This window comes from Cetorhinus maximus, chromosome 15 (assembly GCF_964194155.1).
Source record: "Cetorhinus maximus chromosome 15, sCetMax3.hap1.1, whole genome shotgun sequence".
In the NCBI taxonomy this organism is placed as follows: domain Eukaryota; kingdom Metazoa; phylum Chordata; class Chondrichthyes; order Lamniformes; family Cetorhinidae; genus Cetorhinus; species Cetorhinus maximus.
Window position 1 is genome coordinate 59,450,769 of NC_135893.1, and position 17,314 is coordinate 59,468,082.

The 17,314-nt window shown below is 43.8% G+C and overlaps 2 protein-coding genes across 6 annotated transcripts in view; one reads left to right on the top strand and one right to left on the bottom strand.

Annotated features, from left to right (window-relative positions):
- lcmt1 (leucine carboxyl methyltransferase 1) overlaps window positions 1–8,459 on the bottom strand; it is a 70,434-nt gene extending 61,975 nt beyond the window's left edge. Inside the window, exon 1 of the mRNA XM_078558491.1 lies at window positions 8,338–8,459. The gene's annotated coding sequence lies outside the window, so the exon portion shown is untranslated. The remainder of the gene's footprint in view (window positions 1–8,337) is intronic.
- Window positions 8,460–8,534: 75 nt separating this feature from the next.
- arhgap17a (Rho GTPase activating protein 17a) overlaps window positions 8,535–17,314 on the top strand; it is a 215,293-nt gene continuing 206,513 nt past the window's right edge. For all 5 annotated transcript variants that reach the window (XM_078558484.1, XM_078558485.1, XM_078558486.1 and 2 more), the window contains exon 1: window positions 8,535–8,880. In XM_078558484.1, the coding sequence (XP_078414610.1) occupies window positions 8,828–8,880 (53 nt within the window). In that variant the 5' untranslated portion in view covers window positions 8,535–8,827. The remainder of the gene's footprint in view (window positions 8,881–17,314) is intronic.

Consider the following 17,314-nt stretch of genomic DNA (forward strand, 5'->3'; position numbering starts at 1 on the left):
ATAGTAAGCTATTACGTGGGGTCACATTCAGAGGGAATTCAATAGTAGGTTTTCAGTGTATGTGAACACACTCTCCTCAGATACCAGGTCCTAACAGGGCATGACAACGGTGGACATCCATGTGATGGTCCATGGTTATGCTTGGCAAGGTACTGTAGTGCCTTCTGCAGGCTCTGGCTGACCAGGAGACTCTCCCACTCTTACCGGCTGCTATAGGCATATTGGAAAGATTTTCAGGTCGATAATCAATCTGTTTGGCCACATTATGAATGCACCTTCCGTGGCCATCAAGTCCAGGAATGGGTTTCGAAACTGGAGCTTCTGGCTCAAAGATACGGCCACTACCACTCCGCCACAAGACACCTGTGAACACACGGAGTGTAGTAAATAAGATTGGTGAGCTGCAGGTGCAGCTGGCATGTGGGAATATGATGTTGTGGCAATAATGGAGACCTGGCTCAAAAAAGGGCAGGACTGGGAACTAAATATTCCTGGATACAAGATGTTAAGAAAGATAGGAAAGGAAAGAAAGGAAGAGGGGAGCCAGTGTTGGTCAAGGATACTATTACAGCGCTGGAGAAAGAGCATGTCCTAGAGGGGTCAAGGACAGGATCTATTTGGTTAGAGCTAAGAAACAATTGAGGTACCATCACTCTACTGTGCATTCTATAGGCTTCCAGCTAGTGGGAAAGATATAGAAGAACTAATCTGCAAGAAAATTGCAGAGAGGTGCAAAATGATAGTCATAATGGAGGACTTTAATTATTGTAAAATGGACTGGAATAGTAATAGTTTAAAGGGCAGAGAGGAGCAAGATTTGCTAAAGTATCTTCAGGATAATTTTCTTTATCAATATGTTTCCAGTCTAACCAGGAAGTAGGCATTGTTGTATCTGGTTCTGGGGAATGAGGTGAGACAAGTGAATCAAGTGTCAGGAGGGGAATATTTGGGGGACAGTGATCATAGTATCATAAGGTTTAGGTTAGCTATGGAAAAGAATGATTAATTAATTGGGGGAGAGCCGATTTCAATGGAGTGAGAATGGATATGGCCCAGGTAAATTAGAATCAAAGATTGGCAGGCAAAACTAATTGAACAATGAACTGCATTTAAAGAGGATAGTTCAGGTACAGTAGAGGTAGGGGGAAAGGTAGGACAAAGCCAAAACTCCCTGGATGATGAAAGAGATAGAGAATAAGATGAAGCAGAGAAGAAGTATATATGACAGATCTTGAGTTCTCTGCTTGTTATAGTCCTCTTGGATAAGGAATTGTGGTTGAAAGACCTCTGGCTACAAACGACAGACACACTACTCTATGGCCCTTGAGGAATCCAACTTTTGGTCATAGGCATGATCCTATAACCATTCCGGTATGGTGACAAGCAGATATTTTAAATTTTGTACATCATCCGAAACCAATCCTTTTCTATCTTAAGCAAAAATGCCCGTGTTGCCCTTAAACTCCTCAAAATGGCTGACATCAAAACAATCTCTGTCATTAACTACATGGAACTGCAAGTTCCCAAGAGGTCCACCAGAGAACAGACTCGTGACTGGGACTTCAGCTCTGAATTGTCTTCACTCTTTGCAGAGCCAACTCCCTTGCAGGCGACAGAAGCTCCTCTTTGGTCAGACCAGCCAAACCTTCAGATAAGTATCACACCCGTACTTCGAGTGGAAGATACACATGAGAATGACCAGCAATAGAACGATGAGCCTCAACTCAGGCTCCAACAGTTGCTGTTACACAACTGGGCAACGCCATGGCAAAGAAACTGCAATTTCCAGCAGAAGCGCACAGCAGCAAGGTGATGCAGGAGCAGGAGAGTAGTGGCATCAACTCACCAGAGCACACCTCCGTGAGGTACAAGGGCACAGGAAAGAACGCAGTGTGGTGATGAAAGCCAAACTGCTGGGTGAGCTCATGAATAAAGACCATTCAAACGGAATGGAGATACACCTTCAACTCCCAAAAAGATCATTGCAAACCCCATGGAGAAAGAAAACCCGTGTTCATACTACAAGGGAACAGAGTGAATATTCCCTTTGGAAGGAATGGGACAAGCCTATGGTGTCAAAACAAAGCAGATGGTTGTTGATAAGGAAGAGTTCAACTCCAAGGAGTGAAATAAACGAATCAGATGGTGACAACCAAGTGCCAGAAATACAGAATACCACAACTTCAACTCCAAGCCAACAAAGCTTGCCCAAAGCAACTGAGCCTACCACTCCCCCAAATGTGACCAGAACGAGATCTGGAAGAATTGTCAAGCCTCCAGGCCATTTGAATTTATAAAGACAAAGACTTGAGATGGGGAGAAAGGGTAGCACATAAAGAAAGATCATACTGTAAATATATTGAATAAAGACTTGGGGGGGTGTAGTATAAAGGTGTTTGGCATAGCAAGGATTAATGTGAGACTGCAGAACAGTACCACCCACAATGTAATGTAAAGGGTCACATGACAACAGATCTGGGTCAGTCGAAGAGTATGCAGAGGCCTGTGCAGAAGTAAGCATGGAGTTAGCTCAATGTTACCAATAAACACTACCATTCAACCTTACAAGCCTCTGAACCTCTTCACGAGAGCTACCGAACAAACCCTTACAAAAGCAAGACCCTGAGTCTACAGGGATTGAACCCCATGCTGTTAGTATTAATCTGATCCACGCTCTTGCAAACTGCTATCCCTACCTCCCCCCACCACCACCAACAAATCTCTGCTTTTCTTGATCCATATAAATAACTTAGATAAGGGTGTGCAGGCCACAATTTCAAACTTTGCAGATGGCACAAAACTTGGAAGTATTGTGAACTGTGAAGAGGACAGTGATAAACTTCAAGAGGACATAGACAGGCTGGTGCAATGGGTGATGTGTGGCAGAGGAAATTTAATGCAGAGAAATGTGAAGTGAGACATTTTGGTAGGAAGAACGAGGAGAGGTAATATAAAACAAAGGATACAATTCTAAAGGAGGTGCAGGAGCAGAGGTACCTGGGGGTACATGTGCATAAACTGTTGATCACGTCAAGACAGGTTGAGAAAGTGGTTAATAAGGCATACAGGAAGCTGAGCTTTATAAATAAATGCATAGAGTACAAAGGCAAGAAAGTTATGGAGAACTTTTATAAAACATTGGTTTGAACTCAACTGGAGCAGTGTGTCCAATTCTAGGCACCACACTTTAAGAAAGACGTAAAGGCTTTGGAGAGGATGTAGAAAAGATTTACAAGAATGGTTTCAGGATGAGAGTCTTCAGTTATGAGGATAGATTGGCGAAGTTACAGCTGTTCTCTTTATAGATGAGAAGGTTGAGAGAAGGTTTGATAGAGATGTTCGAGATCAGGAGGAAAACTCTCTGCTGATTGGAGTCATACCTAGCACAAAGGAAGATAGTTGTGGTTATTGGAGGTCAGTCATCTCAGCTCCAGGACATCACTGCAAGAGTTCCTCAGGGTAGTGTCCTCAGCCCAACCATCTTCTGCTGCTTCATCAATGACCTCCCTTCCATCATAAGGTCAGAAGTGCGGATGTTTGCTGATGACTGCACGGTGTTCAGCACCATTCGTGACTCCTCAGATACTGAAGTAGTCCATGTCCAAATGCAGCAAGACCTGGACAATATCCAGGCTTGGATTGACAAGTGGCAAGTAACATTTGCGGACACAAAGTGTCAGGTAATGATCATCTCCAACAAGAGAGAATCCAACCATCGTCCCTTGATGTTCAATGGCATTACCATCAATGAATCCCCCACTATCAACATCCTAGTTGTTACCATTGACCAGAAACTGAACTGGACTAGCCATAGAAATACTGTGGCTACAAGAGCAGGGCAGAGGCTAGGAATCGTGCGACGAGTCGCCCATTTCCTGACCTCCCAAAGCCTGTCCACCATCTACAAAGCATAAGTTAGGAGTGTGATGCAATACTCCCCACTTGCCTGGATGAGTGCAGCTCCCACAACACTCAAGAAGCTTGACACCATCCAGGACAAAGCAGCCCACTTGATTGGCACCACATCCACAAACATTCACTCCCTCCAACACCGACGCACAGTAGCAGCAGTGTGTACCATCTACAAGAATTCACCAAGGCTCCTTCGACAGCACCTTCCAAATCCATCACCAATACCATCCAGAAGGACAAGGGCAGCAGATAGATGGGAGCACCACCACCTGGAAGTTCCCCTCCAAATCAGTCACCATCTGAACTTGAAAATATATTGCCGTTCCTTCACTGTCGCTGGGTCAAAATCCTGGAACTTCCTTCCTAACAGCACTGTAGGTGTACCTACATCACATGGATTGCAACGGTTCAAGAAGGCAGCTCACCACCACCTTCTCAAGGGCAATTAGGGATGGGCAATAAATGCTGGACCAGCCAGCGAAGTCCACATCCCGTGAATGAATTTTAAAAAAAGAATTTCGAAAAATCAGAGCAGATAGGAAGAAACTGTTCCCATTGGCAAAAGGGTTGAGAACCAAAGGATACCAATTTGAATTGATTGGCTAAAGAGGCAATGGCAACATGAGGAAAAACTTCACAATACAGCGAGTGGTTAGGATCTGGAATGCACTGACTGAGGGTGTGGTGGAGGCAGATTCAATTGTGACTTTCAAAAGGGAGTTGCATAATTATCTGAAGAGAGAATATTTGTGGGGTTACAGGAAAAATGTGGGAGTGGTACTGGCTGAGTAGCTCTTACAGATAGCAGGCAAGACGTAATAGGTCAGAGAGGATTGCGTCGATGCTGTCTACTGTCCAAAATTATTCAATCTGTACATTGAACAAATATTCAGAGAGTCAGATGCACTTTCAGGGGGAGACAGTAGCATAGTGGTAATGTCATTGGACTAGTAATCCAGAGACCAAGGTTAATGCTATGGGAGATATGGGTTCAAATCCCACCACGACAGCTTGTGGAATTTAAGTTCAATGAATAAAATCTGGGATATAAATGGTGACCCATAAAACTAACATCAATTGTCATAAAAACCCATCTTGTTTACTACTAATACCCCTGTTGTCCTTATCTGGTCTGGCCTACATGTGACTCCAGATCCGCTGCCCTCTGAAATAGCCTAGCAAGTCTCTCAGCTCAAGGGCATTTAAGGATGGGCAACAAATGCAAGCCTTGCCAGCAACACCCACATCCCATCAAAGAATTTTAAAAATTGGAGACAGGAACATAACAAACTTGTGATATGCTGATGTCACAGTGCTACTTGCAAAATCAGAAAATACTGCGGATCAACTAAAATCTATGAGCTTAGAATGTGGATTGAGTCTGAACATCAAAAAGATGAAAACAATGGTTGTTAGAAGGAATACATTAGACGAGCAAAGATTGAAGTCGATGGTACCACACTGGAACAAATAGATAAGTTTGTGTACTTAGGACAAGATGGCAGAAGTCAAAAGAAGGATCGAGATAGCCAGAAGTAATTTCCTGAAGATGAAGGATGTGTTAGCAACAAGGAAAAAATTTATAAGATCACCCCTTCCTGTATGCCTCAGAAACCTGGACAATAAGTAAAGATCTGTGGGAGAAAATAGAGGCCTTTGAAATGTGAATGCTAAGATGTATGCTTAAAATTCAATATGCAGACCATAAGCTAAATGAAGATGCGCTTGAAATTGCAAGAGCAAAAAGAACTCTAAAAGGTGACAGCCGGGAAAGAAAAGGTCAGTATTTTGGCCATTTGATCAGAGCTGAAAGGCTACAGAGATCTCTTCCAGCGGGCAAAGTAGAGGGCAGCAGAAAGAAGGGTTGACCTAGGCATAGTTGGATGATGGATGTCATAAAGTGGTTACAGAAGAGTTACAGTGGATGTGCAAGTCAGATTGTATATCGAGGTCATTTATAAATGTCTAAAACAAGAGTAGTTCTAACACCCGCTCTTTGGGCATGTAACTCATTGTATAATTCTGAAGCTTTGCTTAAGACTACCTTCTAGTTTCTTCCTTTTGGCTGGTTATGAACCAGTGTTCATGTTACTTACACTAACAAGAACAGGCAACAATTAGTCATTTTCGTTTGTGGATCAGGCACCCCCAGTGTAGTTGAAACCGTTTTGAAGGAGTTGGAGATGCTTGTGCTCTGAACTTGTGTAGACACTTCTTTTAGTTGAAACTCTATGTGATACAATTTAGTACCATTAGATGGCAGGATAGGCAACTGTCAATTTTTTAACACGACAGATGATTGATCAATGATAGCTCATTTGGCAGTCCAATTTTTATATTTATTTGATAGTTTCCATTTTTCTACCCTCATGTAAAAACAAACAAAAAAGATATGTAAAAATTTCAATTTTTGCTAATTAGGAAGACACAGATTTGCACATTAAGCTGTGGATATACCAACATTCCTACATTCATTGCAGGGCCAACAAGCCATGGGGAATAATCCTGAAAACTGGCCTTTGTTGCGCTTTTAGCGCACATGGATTATATTAACCCTGAGGTTAAAGGACCCTTTGAAAGAGAATGTTTGTAATAGTTGGAGGACACTGGGTGACGACTGACATGGCTCCTGTTTATTTGTGGTTTATTTTGTACCTCGTGAGCTTCAAATGGGGATTGAAGTGAGGGAATCTGATGTATAGAAAAATGTTTCATCTGCATTGGATAAAATATAGTGCTCTTTCACTTTCAGAGTGATCTTTATTTGATTTCTATTGTGAGTGCTGCTACAGCAAGGAAAACTGAAATGCCTGCTGCCTTTAGTTGGTGAGGTTGGAGGATGGGGTAATTCAGCTGCTGGTGGTTACTGTGGATACAGGGTTTGAATAGAGGAGGCTGATCCATTTTCTGAAGCCCCGTCCATTTCAGGTAGGCCTACCCTACTCTGCTAAAGAATTTTCCATCACCAACAAGGTAGAAGGGCAATCAGGCTGTTCGGATGTATAGCTCAATGGATAGAGCAGAAGTTCCAGAGAGGTTGGAGCTTTTCCTTTTATGGTCCTTTCATGTTCTCAGAATATCTCAAAGTGCTTCACAGCTGATAAATTATTTTTGATATGTCTTTGATATGAAACAAACATGACAGGTGAAATATGCCCAATAAATCCTAAAAACAACAATGAGTTGAAGACCAGGCAGTTTTGCTTTTGGTAGTGCTGATTGAAGAATGGACATTGACCATTTGTGTAGGCCTTTCAGAATTTCCTGTTTTTTGAAAAAAAGTATCAATGGATCTTTTATATTCACCTCAACAGACAGTTGGGGGTCTTGGTTTAATATTTGATTTGAAAGAAGGCATTTCCAGCATGAAGCTGGCTGTGAGTTGTACACTGAACTATCAATATGCACAATTCCTGGATTAGGGCTTGGACTCAACCTTCTAACTGAAACTTGAGAATGCTACCACATCTAGACTGTGACATTTAGCCTGTACTGGTTTATCTCTACCTTGATATTGTACACAGTTCTGGGCACTGTACCTCATGAGATATCCTAGCCTGGGAGGGAGTACAAAGAAGGACAACAGAGTTGATAAATCAGGCTGGGTGACAGTACTACGAGGAAAATCTAAAGATAATGTGGATGTTTACATAGGAAGAAAGGCGTTCTTATTGTTACATTTAAAATCTTCAAGGGAATAGGTAAGCTGGATCATGGAGTGATGTTCAAAGTTAATGCAAAGGGATTTTTGACAGGCAACACTTTTTTATTTGTTCATGGGATGTGGGCATCGCTGGCTAAGGCAGTATTTATTGCCCATTCCTAATTGCCTTTAAAATGGTGGTGAGCCGGTGCCTTCTTGAACCGCTGCAGTCCAAGTGGTGTAGATATACCCACAGGGCTATTCGGAAAGGAGTTCCAGGATTTTGATCCAGTGACAGTGAAGGAGTAGTGATATAGTTCCAAGTCAGGATGGTATATTGAAGGATGTCAGTGATCTTTTGATTATCTGCTCCTATCACTGCTTGCTTGTCCCTACAACCAACGCCCCCCAAACTTCTCTCCCCCCAACCCCCCACCCCACCACCTTAAACCAGCTTATATTTCACCCCTCTCCTAATATTACTCTGTTCTGCTGAAGGGTCATGAGGACTCGAAACGTCAACTCTTTTCTTCTCCGCCGATGCTGCCAGACCTGCTGAGTTTTTCCAGGTAATTCTGTTTTTGTTTTGGATTTCCAGCATCCGCAGTAGTTTTTTTGTTTTGACAGCTTTTAGATGACTCTTTCGACTTTCACTCTTACTAACCATTAGAGGTCACCCATAAATACTCCTTTTCACGGGTACAGATTTCACTTTATTTTTGAAAAAATAGTATTATTAAAAGATGAAAAACATACATTTACACACACAAGCGGAACATGACCTGAGCATCACCATTCTGTATACTTTTGTGAAAATGTTGACAACTATGTGCGTTCCCTTAACTCTTTAGCAGAATATGGATCGTCGAAGGACTTTCATCTCCAGTGCAAGACTTTGATGTTATCCCGTCTGCCTGCCTGGCTTTTGTTGTTGTTGTTTACCCCCTCCCGCCCCCTCCCCGGTAACGGAAGTGGGCGGTAGAGGAACTTCCGGCGGGCCCTCAGTTGGCTGGTGGTGTATCCTTACTGCGAGTTGGGGAGTTAACACTGTCGGAGAGAGAGAGAGAGGTGCCACTGAGGGTCACGGTGAAGAGGGAGCAGACGCTGAAAGTTACCAAGTATTTGGTAGAGACTCGGTTGGAGTCTTCGCATTCACTTGCCCGATTGTCGGCGCGCTGACAGTCCCACAACTATGATGTGCACAGCGGCCTGGACACACGCTCACTAAAATCACTAAAGACAAAACTTAGGAGGAACCAACCAGGAGAAACAATGAAGAAGCAGTTTAATCGGATGCGGCAGCTCGCCAACCAGACTGTCGGCAGGCAAGTACCGTACCGGAACACCCAAGAGGAGGGAGCAACTTTTGGGGGGGTTAGTTGGGTGGGTGTGGTGGAGGCGAAATCGGCACCTCGGGATCTCGCGCGGGGGGCGGGGGGAGTCACATCTGCAACTTTCAGCTGGCTTGTTTGGTTGATGCCCACTGCGTTTTGGGAAGGCGCCGGGCTCGAACTGTGTTCAGCCTGGTTGCACCAAGGTGGCTTCGGTGCATCAGTTTCATTCCTATCTCAGCTCAAAGTTCCCTTCCGGAGGGTGGGGGCGCATGGCCTCAGCAGAATCTTGGATTTTAAGGATGATGCTTATCTGCGTTAGAGTTTTCCGTATATTATGCTGAGGCTTTATGTAAAACAGGGAAGTGATGGCAGATCAAATTTTATCGCGTTGGTAGCTTTCAATGCAAATCATGCTACTAAGTAGCTGGTTTGCCACTCGTAGCTCGGTCGCATTGTCTTTGTTGAGGCGATATGCATATTGCTAATTAAAACCTTCTCAAGTGTTGATCAACATTACTCAGAGCCCTTGTATGCGCATAAAGCGAGGTCGACACAGTTCGGCAGCATCGCAAAACTATTTTGTAGCAAGTGGCGGAAGTGACCATGGGACTGGGTTTATTTCTAGGGGCTCACGTGTTGCGGTGTATATGGTGAGCGAGTGGTTTGAATACCTATCTCCAATTTTTGGACGCTGAAATGTTGGGACTTTGGAACTAAACTTACAGCACTTATCATTGTGGCCCGTAAAGCGCTGACTCACCCCGGGTGGAAGAACTGATCCACGGACCTCTCGCCTATAGTTAGTTCCGCGCCTGAACAACAGACCATATCCGTTTTATACGCCGCCCTCTGCTCCAAATTCATTTGTCTAGTCCTCGGTTCTGACCCTTTGCAAGGACCCAGCCAGAGTCGGATGTCTCCAGTTTGTCAAATCTGGGCCAGGGTTGCGTGAACACCCCTTGACGTTGATTTTGTATGGTTTCGGTATTTGTTGAGCCCTATTTAATGGAAAGAAATCCGATGATTCCTTTCAGATAACTTGAGGTGAATTTCATTCTGATATCAGATTTTTTGTGATCTGGAATTTCTTAACAGTGCCTATTCCATTGCTGTTAGCAGTGAAGTGCAAATTGTACACGGTCACTCAATGTAATACACTACACAACTTCTGTTACCTTCTAGTTTACGAACCTGAATAATGAAAATTAAAGGGAAACACAATGGAGATTTGATTTTTAAAAAAAATGGAAATTGCTGGAAATACACCATGTTAATCAGTGTCTAGAAAGAGAAGACAGTTGTGAATGTGTACTCTGCAGAACTGGGAGTTGAAATGCATCTCTGGCCTGTACCTTGGCTCTGTTGCCTCGTTCTGAAGTGGTCATATTGTTGTGTGGAAGGGAGGAGAATCAACCGAGTTGTGTAGAGGATAACTGTTTAATCAGAGTTACAAATTGTAAAACTTGAATTTGATAAGTTGAGAGTGACATTCAAATGCCTTAAGTGTCATGAACCTGAAATTATGCTGGATCTATTTTGATCTGTTTTACTGGAACATTAAAATGTTATTTCTTCAACAATATAACAGGAACTGCCTGTGGAGGAAATAAGTCAGTGGGAGCAGATCTGCTCATCGTGGCATGCTTCCACACCAATTTTGCTCATTTGAGTCTCTCGATTTGTCTCAAGTGGGTTTGTTCCAATTATAACCATGGGTCGTGTGTTACATGGATTGGCTCAGTAACTCAAATCTTGTGTTGACCATTTTGTCAGGAAGATTGTCATGAATAATAGCAGCAAAACAGTTATAAACCACATAAGGAGGGAAACATTAACTGTTTCTCAGTTGCTGTCAGACTTGGAGTTTTTCCAGCATTTTTCGTCTTTATTTTATATTATGTTTATAAACTAGATAATGTTGGGTGCTCTGTAAAGGAATTGAACTGTTATAAAGAGTAGACTTTGACAACCTTGATCTGATTTAGTGTCTGTGCCCTAGATGGACTGGTATTTATTTTTTGCCTTGGACTGAATGACTTCATTGGGCTTGCTTTTCTGCAACATACTTGTCTGAGCCTTGGTTACAATCACACGAGCACACTAACTTGTGGTGTTCTGTTGACTTCACGATTACAGCAGAATCTTAATACATATAATTTTCACAAAGGGCGAGTACCTCAGAGCTTAGATCTATATAGGAGAAAAATCAGTTGTCCACTACCTGTTTAAATATAGACATTTGACCTGATTCTGTGGTCTGAAAATTTGAGATTTTTCTGCTTACAATGGGTTAATATGTATCAGGGTGTATCTGGGCACCACTATACAAAAAAAGGACAGAAATCTCAGATTTTACACTGATGATTGGTATCACCTGATATCACCTGATATCTGCTAGGATGGGATGTAGCTCTGTCCAATACAGGAATGACTTTTCTGGCTGGTCCCCTGAAATTAGTACATGAGAGAAAAATCCTGCTTTTGGACATTTCCTGTTGACCTGGTCATACAGGAAAATTTTATGTTTAGTATTCATTTCAAAATACTGATAAGTGTTTGGATGAATTTTTGACATTTTTTCATGAATCTGAAAAATAGCGGAACTATATTTGGCCACCAAATGGTTTCTTAGACTTTTAATTGAAGATTCATGTTGAATTCAAATTCCACCATCAGCTGTGGTAGGATTTGAACCCTACCATTAGTCTGGACCTCTGGATTACTAGTCCAGTGACAATACCACTACACCATTGCCTACCCCTGGAATGCATTGTGTGTTTTCCTATAATACATGCAAACTTATCCAATCAATGCATTGTCTTCTGTATTTTAATACCCCTATTAAATTTTTCCTTCAAGGTTGCAGCTTGGCCTTTGACTAGATATTGCCCCCTCAAAAAGTGGGGGAATAAGCCTGACCATTACAGGCCAGTCAGTTTAACATTGATAATGGTCATTGCGAAGATTTTAGGAACAGTAATCTGGCAGGAAATTGACATCCATTTGGACAAACATGGACTAATATAAAGGAGAACCAGCATGGATTGGTTAAAGGCAAATTATATTTGACTAATTTTAATTTTTGATAGGGCGAGATGGTGATAATGTCTTTGGACTAATAATCCAGAGACCCAGGCTAATGTTTTGGGGGGATGGGTTCAAATCCCACCGTGGCAGCTGGTGCAATTTAAATTCAATTAATTAATGAAATCTGGAATATAAAGCTAGGCTCAGAAATGACAGCTATCATCAATTGTCATAAAAACCCATCTGGCTCACTCACCCTCATCTTTGGGGAGTGGAATGGTTAATCCATTGCTTCTTTATATTTCAACATTTAGGGAGACAGTGGCGTAGTGGTAATGCCATTGGACTAATAATCCAGAGGCCCAGGCTAATGCTTTGGGGGCACAGGTTCAGATGTCGCCGTGACGGTTGGTTGGCGGAATGGTTGGCAGTTGGTGGAATTTAAATTCAATTAGTAAAATGTCCTTTAAGGAAGAGAATCTGCTGTCCTTACCCTATCTGGCCTACATGTGACTCCAGACCCACAGCAATGTGGTTGACTCTTAACTGTCTTCTGAAATGGCCTAGCAAGCCACTCGTTGTACCAAAGTGCTACATTAAAGTCAAAAAGGAATAAAACAGGATGGACCACCTGGCATTGAACTGGGCACTGGAAATGGTAATGGCACATCCAGTTGACCCTGTAAAGTCTTCCTTAGCAACCTCTGGTGCCTTGTGCCAAAAGGGGAGAGGTGTCCCACAGACTAGTCAAGCAACAGCCTGACATAGTCCATACTCTTGGGAATCATACCTTATAGGGAATGCCCCATACACCACAATCACCATCCCTGGGTGATGTCCTGTGCCACCGGCATGACCAGACCCACTAGAGGTGGTGGCACAGTGGTTTATAGTAGGGAGCAATTGCCCTGGGAGTCCTCAACATTGACTTCAAACCCCATGAAGTCTCATGGCATCAGGTCTATAGTGGGCAAGGAAACCTCCTGCTGATTACCACCTATCACCCTCCCTCAACTGAACAGTACTCCTCCATCAACACTAGTAGGAAGAAACACAAGGCCAAGAATGTACTCTGGGTGGGGGGAATTCAATGCTGATCACCAAGAGCAGCACTACTGACTGAGCTAGCTGTGTCCTGAAGGACACATTTGGCAGATTGGGAACCAACAAATGGGAGAACCCTACTAGACCTTGTCCTCCCCAATCTACCTGTCACAGTTGTATCCGCCCATGACGGTATAGGTAGGAGTGGCCACCACTTAGTCCCTGTGGAATCAAAGTCCCACCTTCACACTGAGGATATCCTCCATTATGTTGTCTGGCACTACCACCATGCTAAGTGGGATAGATTCAGAAAAGATTTACCCAACTCAACTGGGCATCCAGAAGGCATTGTGGGCCAAAAGTCGCAGCAGAATTGTATTAAACTGATATCTGTAAGCTCATGACCAGGCATATCCCTCATTTTACCATTACCATCAAGCTCAGGGGTCAATCCTGGTTCAATGAAGTAGTGCAGGACAGTATGCCCAGAGCAGCACCAGACATACTTAAAAATGAGGTACCTGCTGGTGAAGCTAAACACAAGACTGCTTGCATGTTGAACAGCAGAAGAAACATGTGATAGATGGAGCTAAAGGATCTCACAACCATTAGATCAGATCAAAGCTCTGTCCTGTCACATCCAGTTGTGGAAAGGGGGAGGCGGTGGCATAGTGGTAACTAGTAATCCAGAGGTTCAGGCTAATACTCTGGGGACATGGGTTCAAATCCCACCATAGCAGCTGGTGGAATTTAAATTCAATTAATAAATCTGGAATTAAAAGCTAGCCTCTGTCATGGTGACCATGAAACCATTTTCAATTGTCATAAAAACCCATTTGGTTTACCAGTGTCCTTTAGGGAAGGAAATCTACCTGGCCTGGCCTACATGTGCCTCCAGACCCACAGCAAAGTGGTTGACTCTCAAAGTCTTCTGAAATGGCCTAGCAAAGCACTCAGTTGTATCAAAAGCTGCAATGAAGTCTAAAAGGAATGCCTAGCAGCACTGTGGGTGTACTTACACTACATGGATTGCAGTGGTTCTTGAGGGCAATTAGGAATGACCTAGCCATCCATGTCTACACCCCATGAATTAATAAACAGAAAAATTAAAAAGCTAACTGGCAGAGGTCGTCCACAAATATCTCCATTCTCAATGGGGAACCCAGCACATCAGTGCAGAAGTCAAGGCTGAAGCATTTGCAACAATCTTCAGCCAAAAGTGCTGAGTAGATAATCGATCTCTGTTTCCTCATGAAGTCCCCAGCATCACAGATGCATCTTTGTCTGATTTAGTTCACTCCACATGATATCAAGAAATAGCTGAAGGCACTGCTTACTGCATACTGAAGGCTTGCTTTAGAGCTAGCCATACCCCTAGACAAGCTATTCCAGTACAACTATAACACAGATATCAAGGGGCTGCTGCTCAATCTTTGGTTGCACTTTACCCTCCACACTCTTGATCTTTGGCCACTGACGTGGAGAGGGACAGGGATATTGGAGGACCTCCTTGTGGGGCAGCTCCTGGGCCTGGCCAAAGTGGCCATTAATAGGCCCATAAAGCAGGCAATCAAGAGGGTCATTTGGCCTGACAGCCTCTTTTCCGTGGTTAAGTCCATGCTCAGATGTCCCTGGGGAGGGAGCACACAGTTCCACCAGTACGCTTGAGACCTGCGTAACCTGGAGCTGGAGTGTGTTATTGGCACCAGAAATCCCATTGAAGTTTCTTTCTAAAGTTTTTGATTCCATTGCAGTGCGTTAATAGTGTTCCTCTTGCATCGCACATGTAATTGATTATTAATGCCAACAAGAGGTATAATACTGACATCTACCCAACAATGTGGAAAGTTACTTGGGTATGTCCTATTCACAAAAAGTAGGACGCATCCAATCCAGCCAGTTACTACTCCATCTGTCTACTCTCAATCGTCAGCAAAGTGATGGAAGATGTTATCGACAGTGTTACCAAGTGGCACTTACATAGCAATAATGTTCCCACTGACACTTGGCAGGGTTCCATCAAAGCAACTCGGCTCTATTACTTTTTTTATTTGTTCATGGGATGTGGACATCGCTAGCTAGGCCAGCATTTATTGCCCATCCCTAACTACCCTTGCGAAGGTGGTGGTGAGCTGCCTTCTTGAACTGCTGCATTCCATGTGGTGTAGGTACACCCACTGCTGTTAGGAAGGGAGTTCCAGGATGTTGACCCAGTGACAGTGAACGATGGCAATATTTTTCCAAGTCAGGATGGTGAGTGGTATGGAGGGGACTTCCAGGTGGTGGTGTTCCCATGCGTCTGTTGCCCTTGTCCTTCTAGATGGTAGTGGTCGTGGGTTTAGAAGGTGCTGTCTAAGAAGGCTTTGAGAGGTTCCTGCAGTGCATCATGTGGATGGTATACACTGCTGCCACTGTGCGTCGGTGGTTGAGGGAGTGAATGTGGATGGGGAGCCAATCAAGTGAGCTGCTTTGTCCTGGATGGTGTCAAGCTTCTTGAGTGTTGTCGGAGCTGCAGTCATGCAGAAAGTGCCATTGAATGTCATGGGGCGATGGTTAGATTCTCTCTTGTTAGAGAGAAGGTCATTGCCTGACACTTGTTTGGCGTGAATGTTACTTGCCATTTGTCAGCCCAAGCCTGGATATTGTCCCAATCTTGCTGCTGCTTCAGTATCTGAGGAGTCACGAATGGTGCTGAACATTGTGCACTCATCAATGAACATTCCCACTTCTGACTTTATGATGGAAGGAAGGTCATTGATGAAGCAGCTAACCCTGAAAATGGATGGTGCTGGAGGATCATGCCCTCACCTGGCCGTTGCTCGCAATGGGACACCGTTTAACCTGGTAAAGCGAATGAGTAACGGTCTTGGGGGTCAAAACTATCTCAACCTATTTTCAAACTTTAAATGGGTAAGAAGCCCGACTCACTGGCTTGGAGCCGGGCGTGGAATGCGAGTGCCTAGTGGGCCACTTTTGGGCCATTACAGCCTTGGTTCTAACATGGGGAAAAGAACTGAACTCCAGAGATGAGTTGAGAGGGACTGCTCTTGACATCAAAGCAGCATTTGACTCAGTGCGGCATCAAGGAGCCCTAACAAAATAAAAGCCAATGGGAATCGGGGACAACTCTCCACTGATTGGAGCCATGTCTAGCATAAAAGATGTTTGTGGTTGTTAGGAGGTCATTCATCTCAGTCTCAGGACATGGATGCAAGAATTCCTTAGTGTAGCTTCATTGACCCAACTATATTCAGCTGCTTCATCAATGACCTTCCCTCCATCATAAGGTCAGAAGTGGGGATGTTCGTTCATGATTTCATTTACAGAAGTGGTCTTGTTGCATGCGGACACGGACCTGGACAGCATTCAGGTTTGGGCTGACAAGTTGCACGTAACATTGGCACCACACAAGTGCTAGGCAATGGCCATCTCCAGCAAGATGAAATCTGACCATTGCCTCATGACATTCAATGGCTTTACCATCGCTGAATCCCCCACTGTCAGCGTCCTGGGGGTTACCATTGACCAGAAACTGAACTGGATCAGCCATACAAATACTAAGGCAAAAGGAGCAGGTTAGAGGCTGAGAATTCTGCGGAGGGGAACTCTCCTCCTGCCTTCTCGAAGCCTGTCTATCGACTACAAGGCACAAGTCAGGAGTGTGAGGGAATAGCCGCCACTTGTTTGGATGATTGCAGCTGCTACAATTCTCAAGAAGCTCGACACCATCCCGGAAAAAGCCCACTTGATTGGCACCCCATCTACCATCTTCAAAATTCACCACCTCTGCCACCGACACACAATGGCAGTAGTGTGGGGGGAACACCATCACCTGCAAGTCCCCTTCCAAGCCCCACACCATCCCGACTTGGATCTAAATTGCCATTTGTTCACTGTGTCTCTGGGTCAAAAAACGAGAACTCCCTCCCTAACATAAAGTGGATGTACCTGCACCAGATGGACGGTAGCAGTTCAAGAAAGTGGCTCACAACTACTTTCTCAAGTGCAATGGGCAACAAATGCTGGCCTAGCCAGCGATGTCCACCTCCCATGAAAGTTTTTAGAAAAATAGATTTGTGATGAGGTAGCAGATTGGTGAGGGTGGTGCAGTTGATGTTGCATAACTCTGAAAAGATGTTTGATAAATTTTGTCTGGAAGAATCAGCAGAGACGGACAATACTAGCTAAATGGTATATCTTAAAGGAGTGTAAGGAGAGAGAGAGTAAGGGGTGTTTGTGCACTGATCTTTAAAGGTGGTAGGACATATTAAACAAAGTAGCTAATAAAGTCCAGAATCCCGAGCTTTATCAATAGTGGCAGAGTTCAAAAGCTGGGAAGTTATGCTAAACCAGA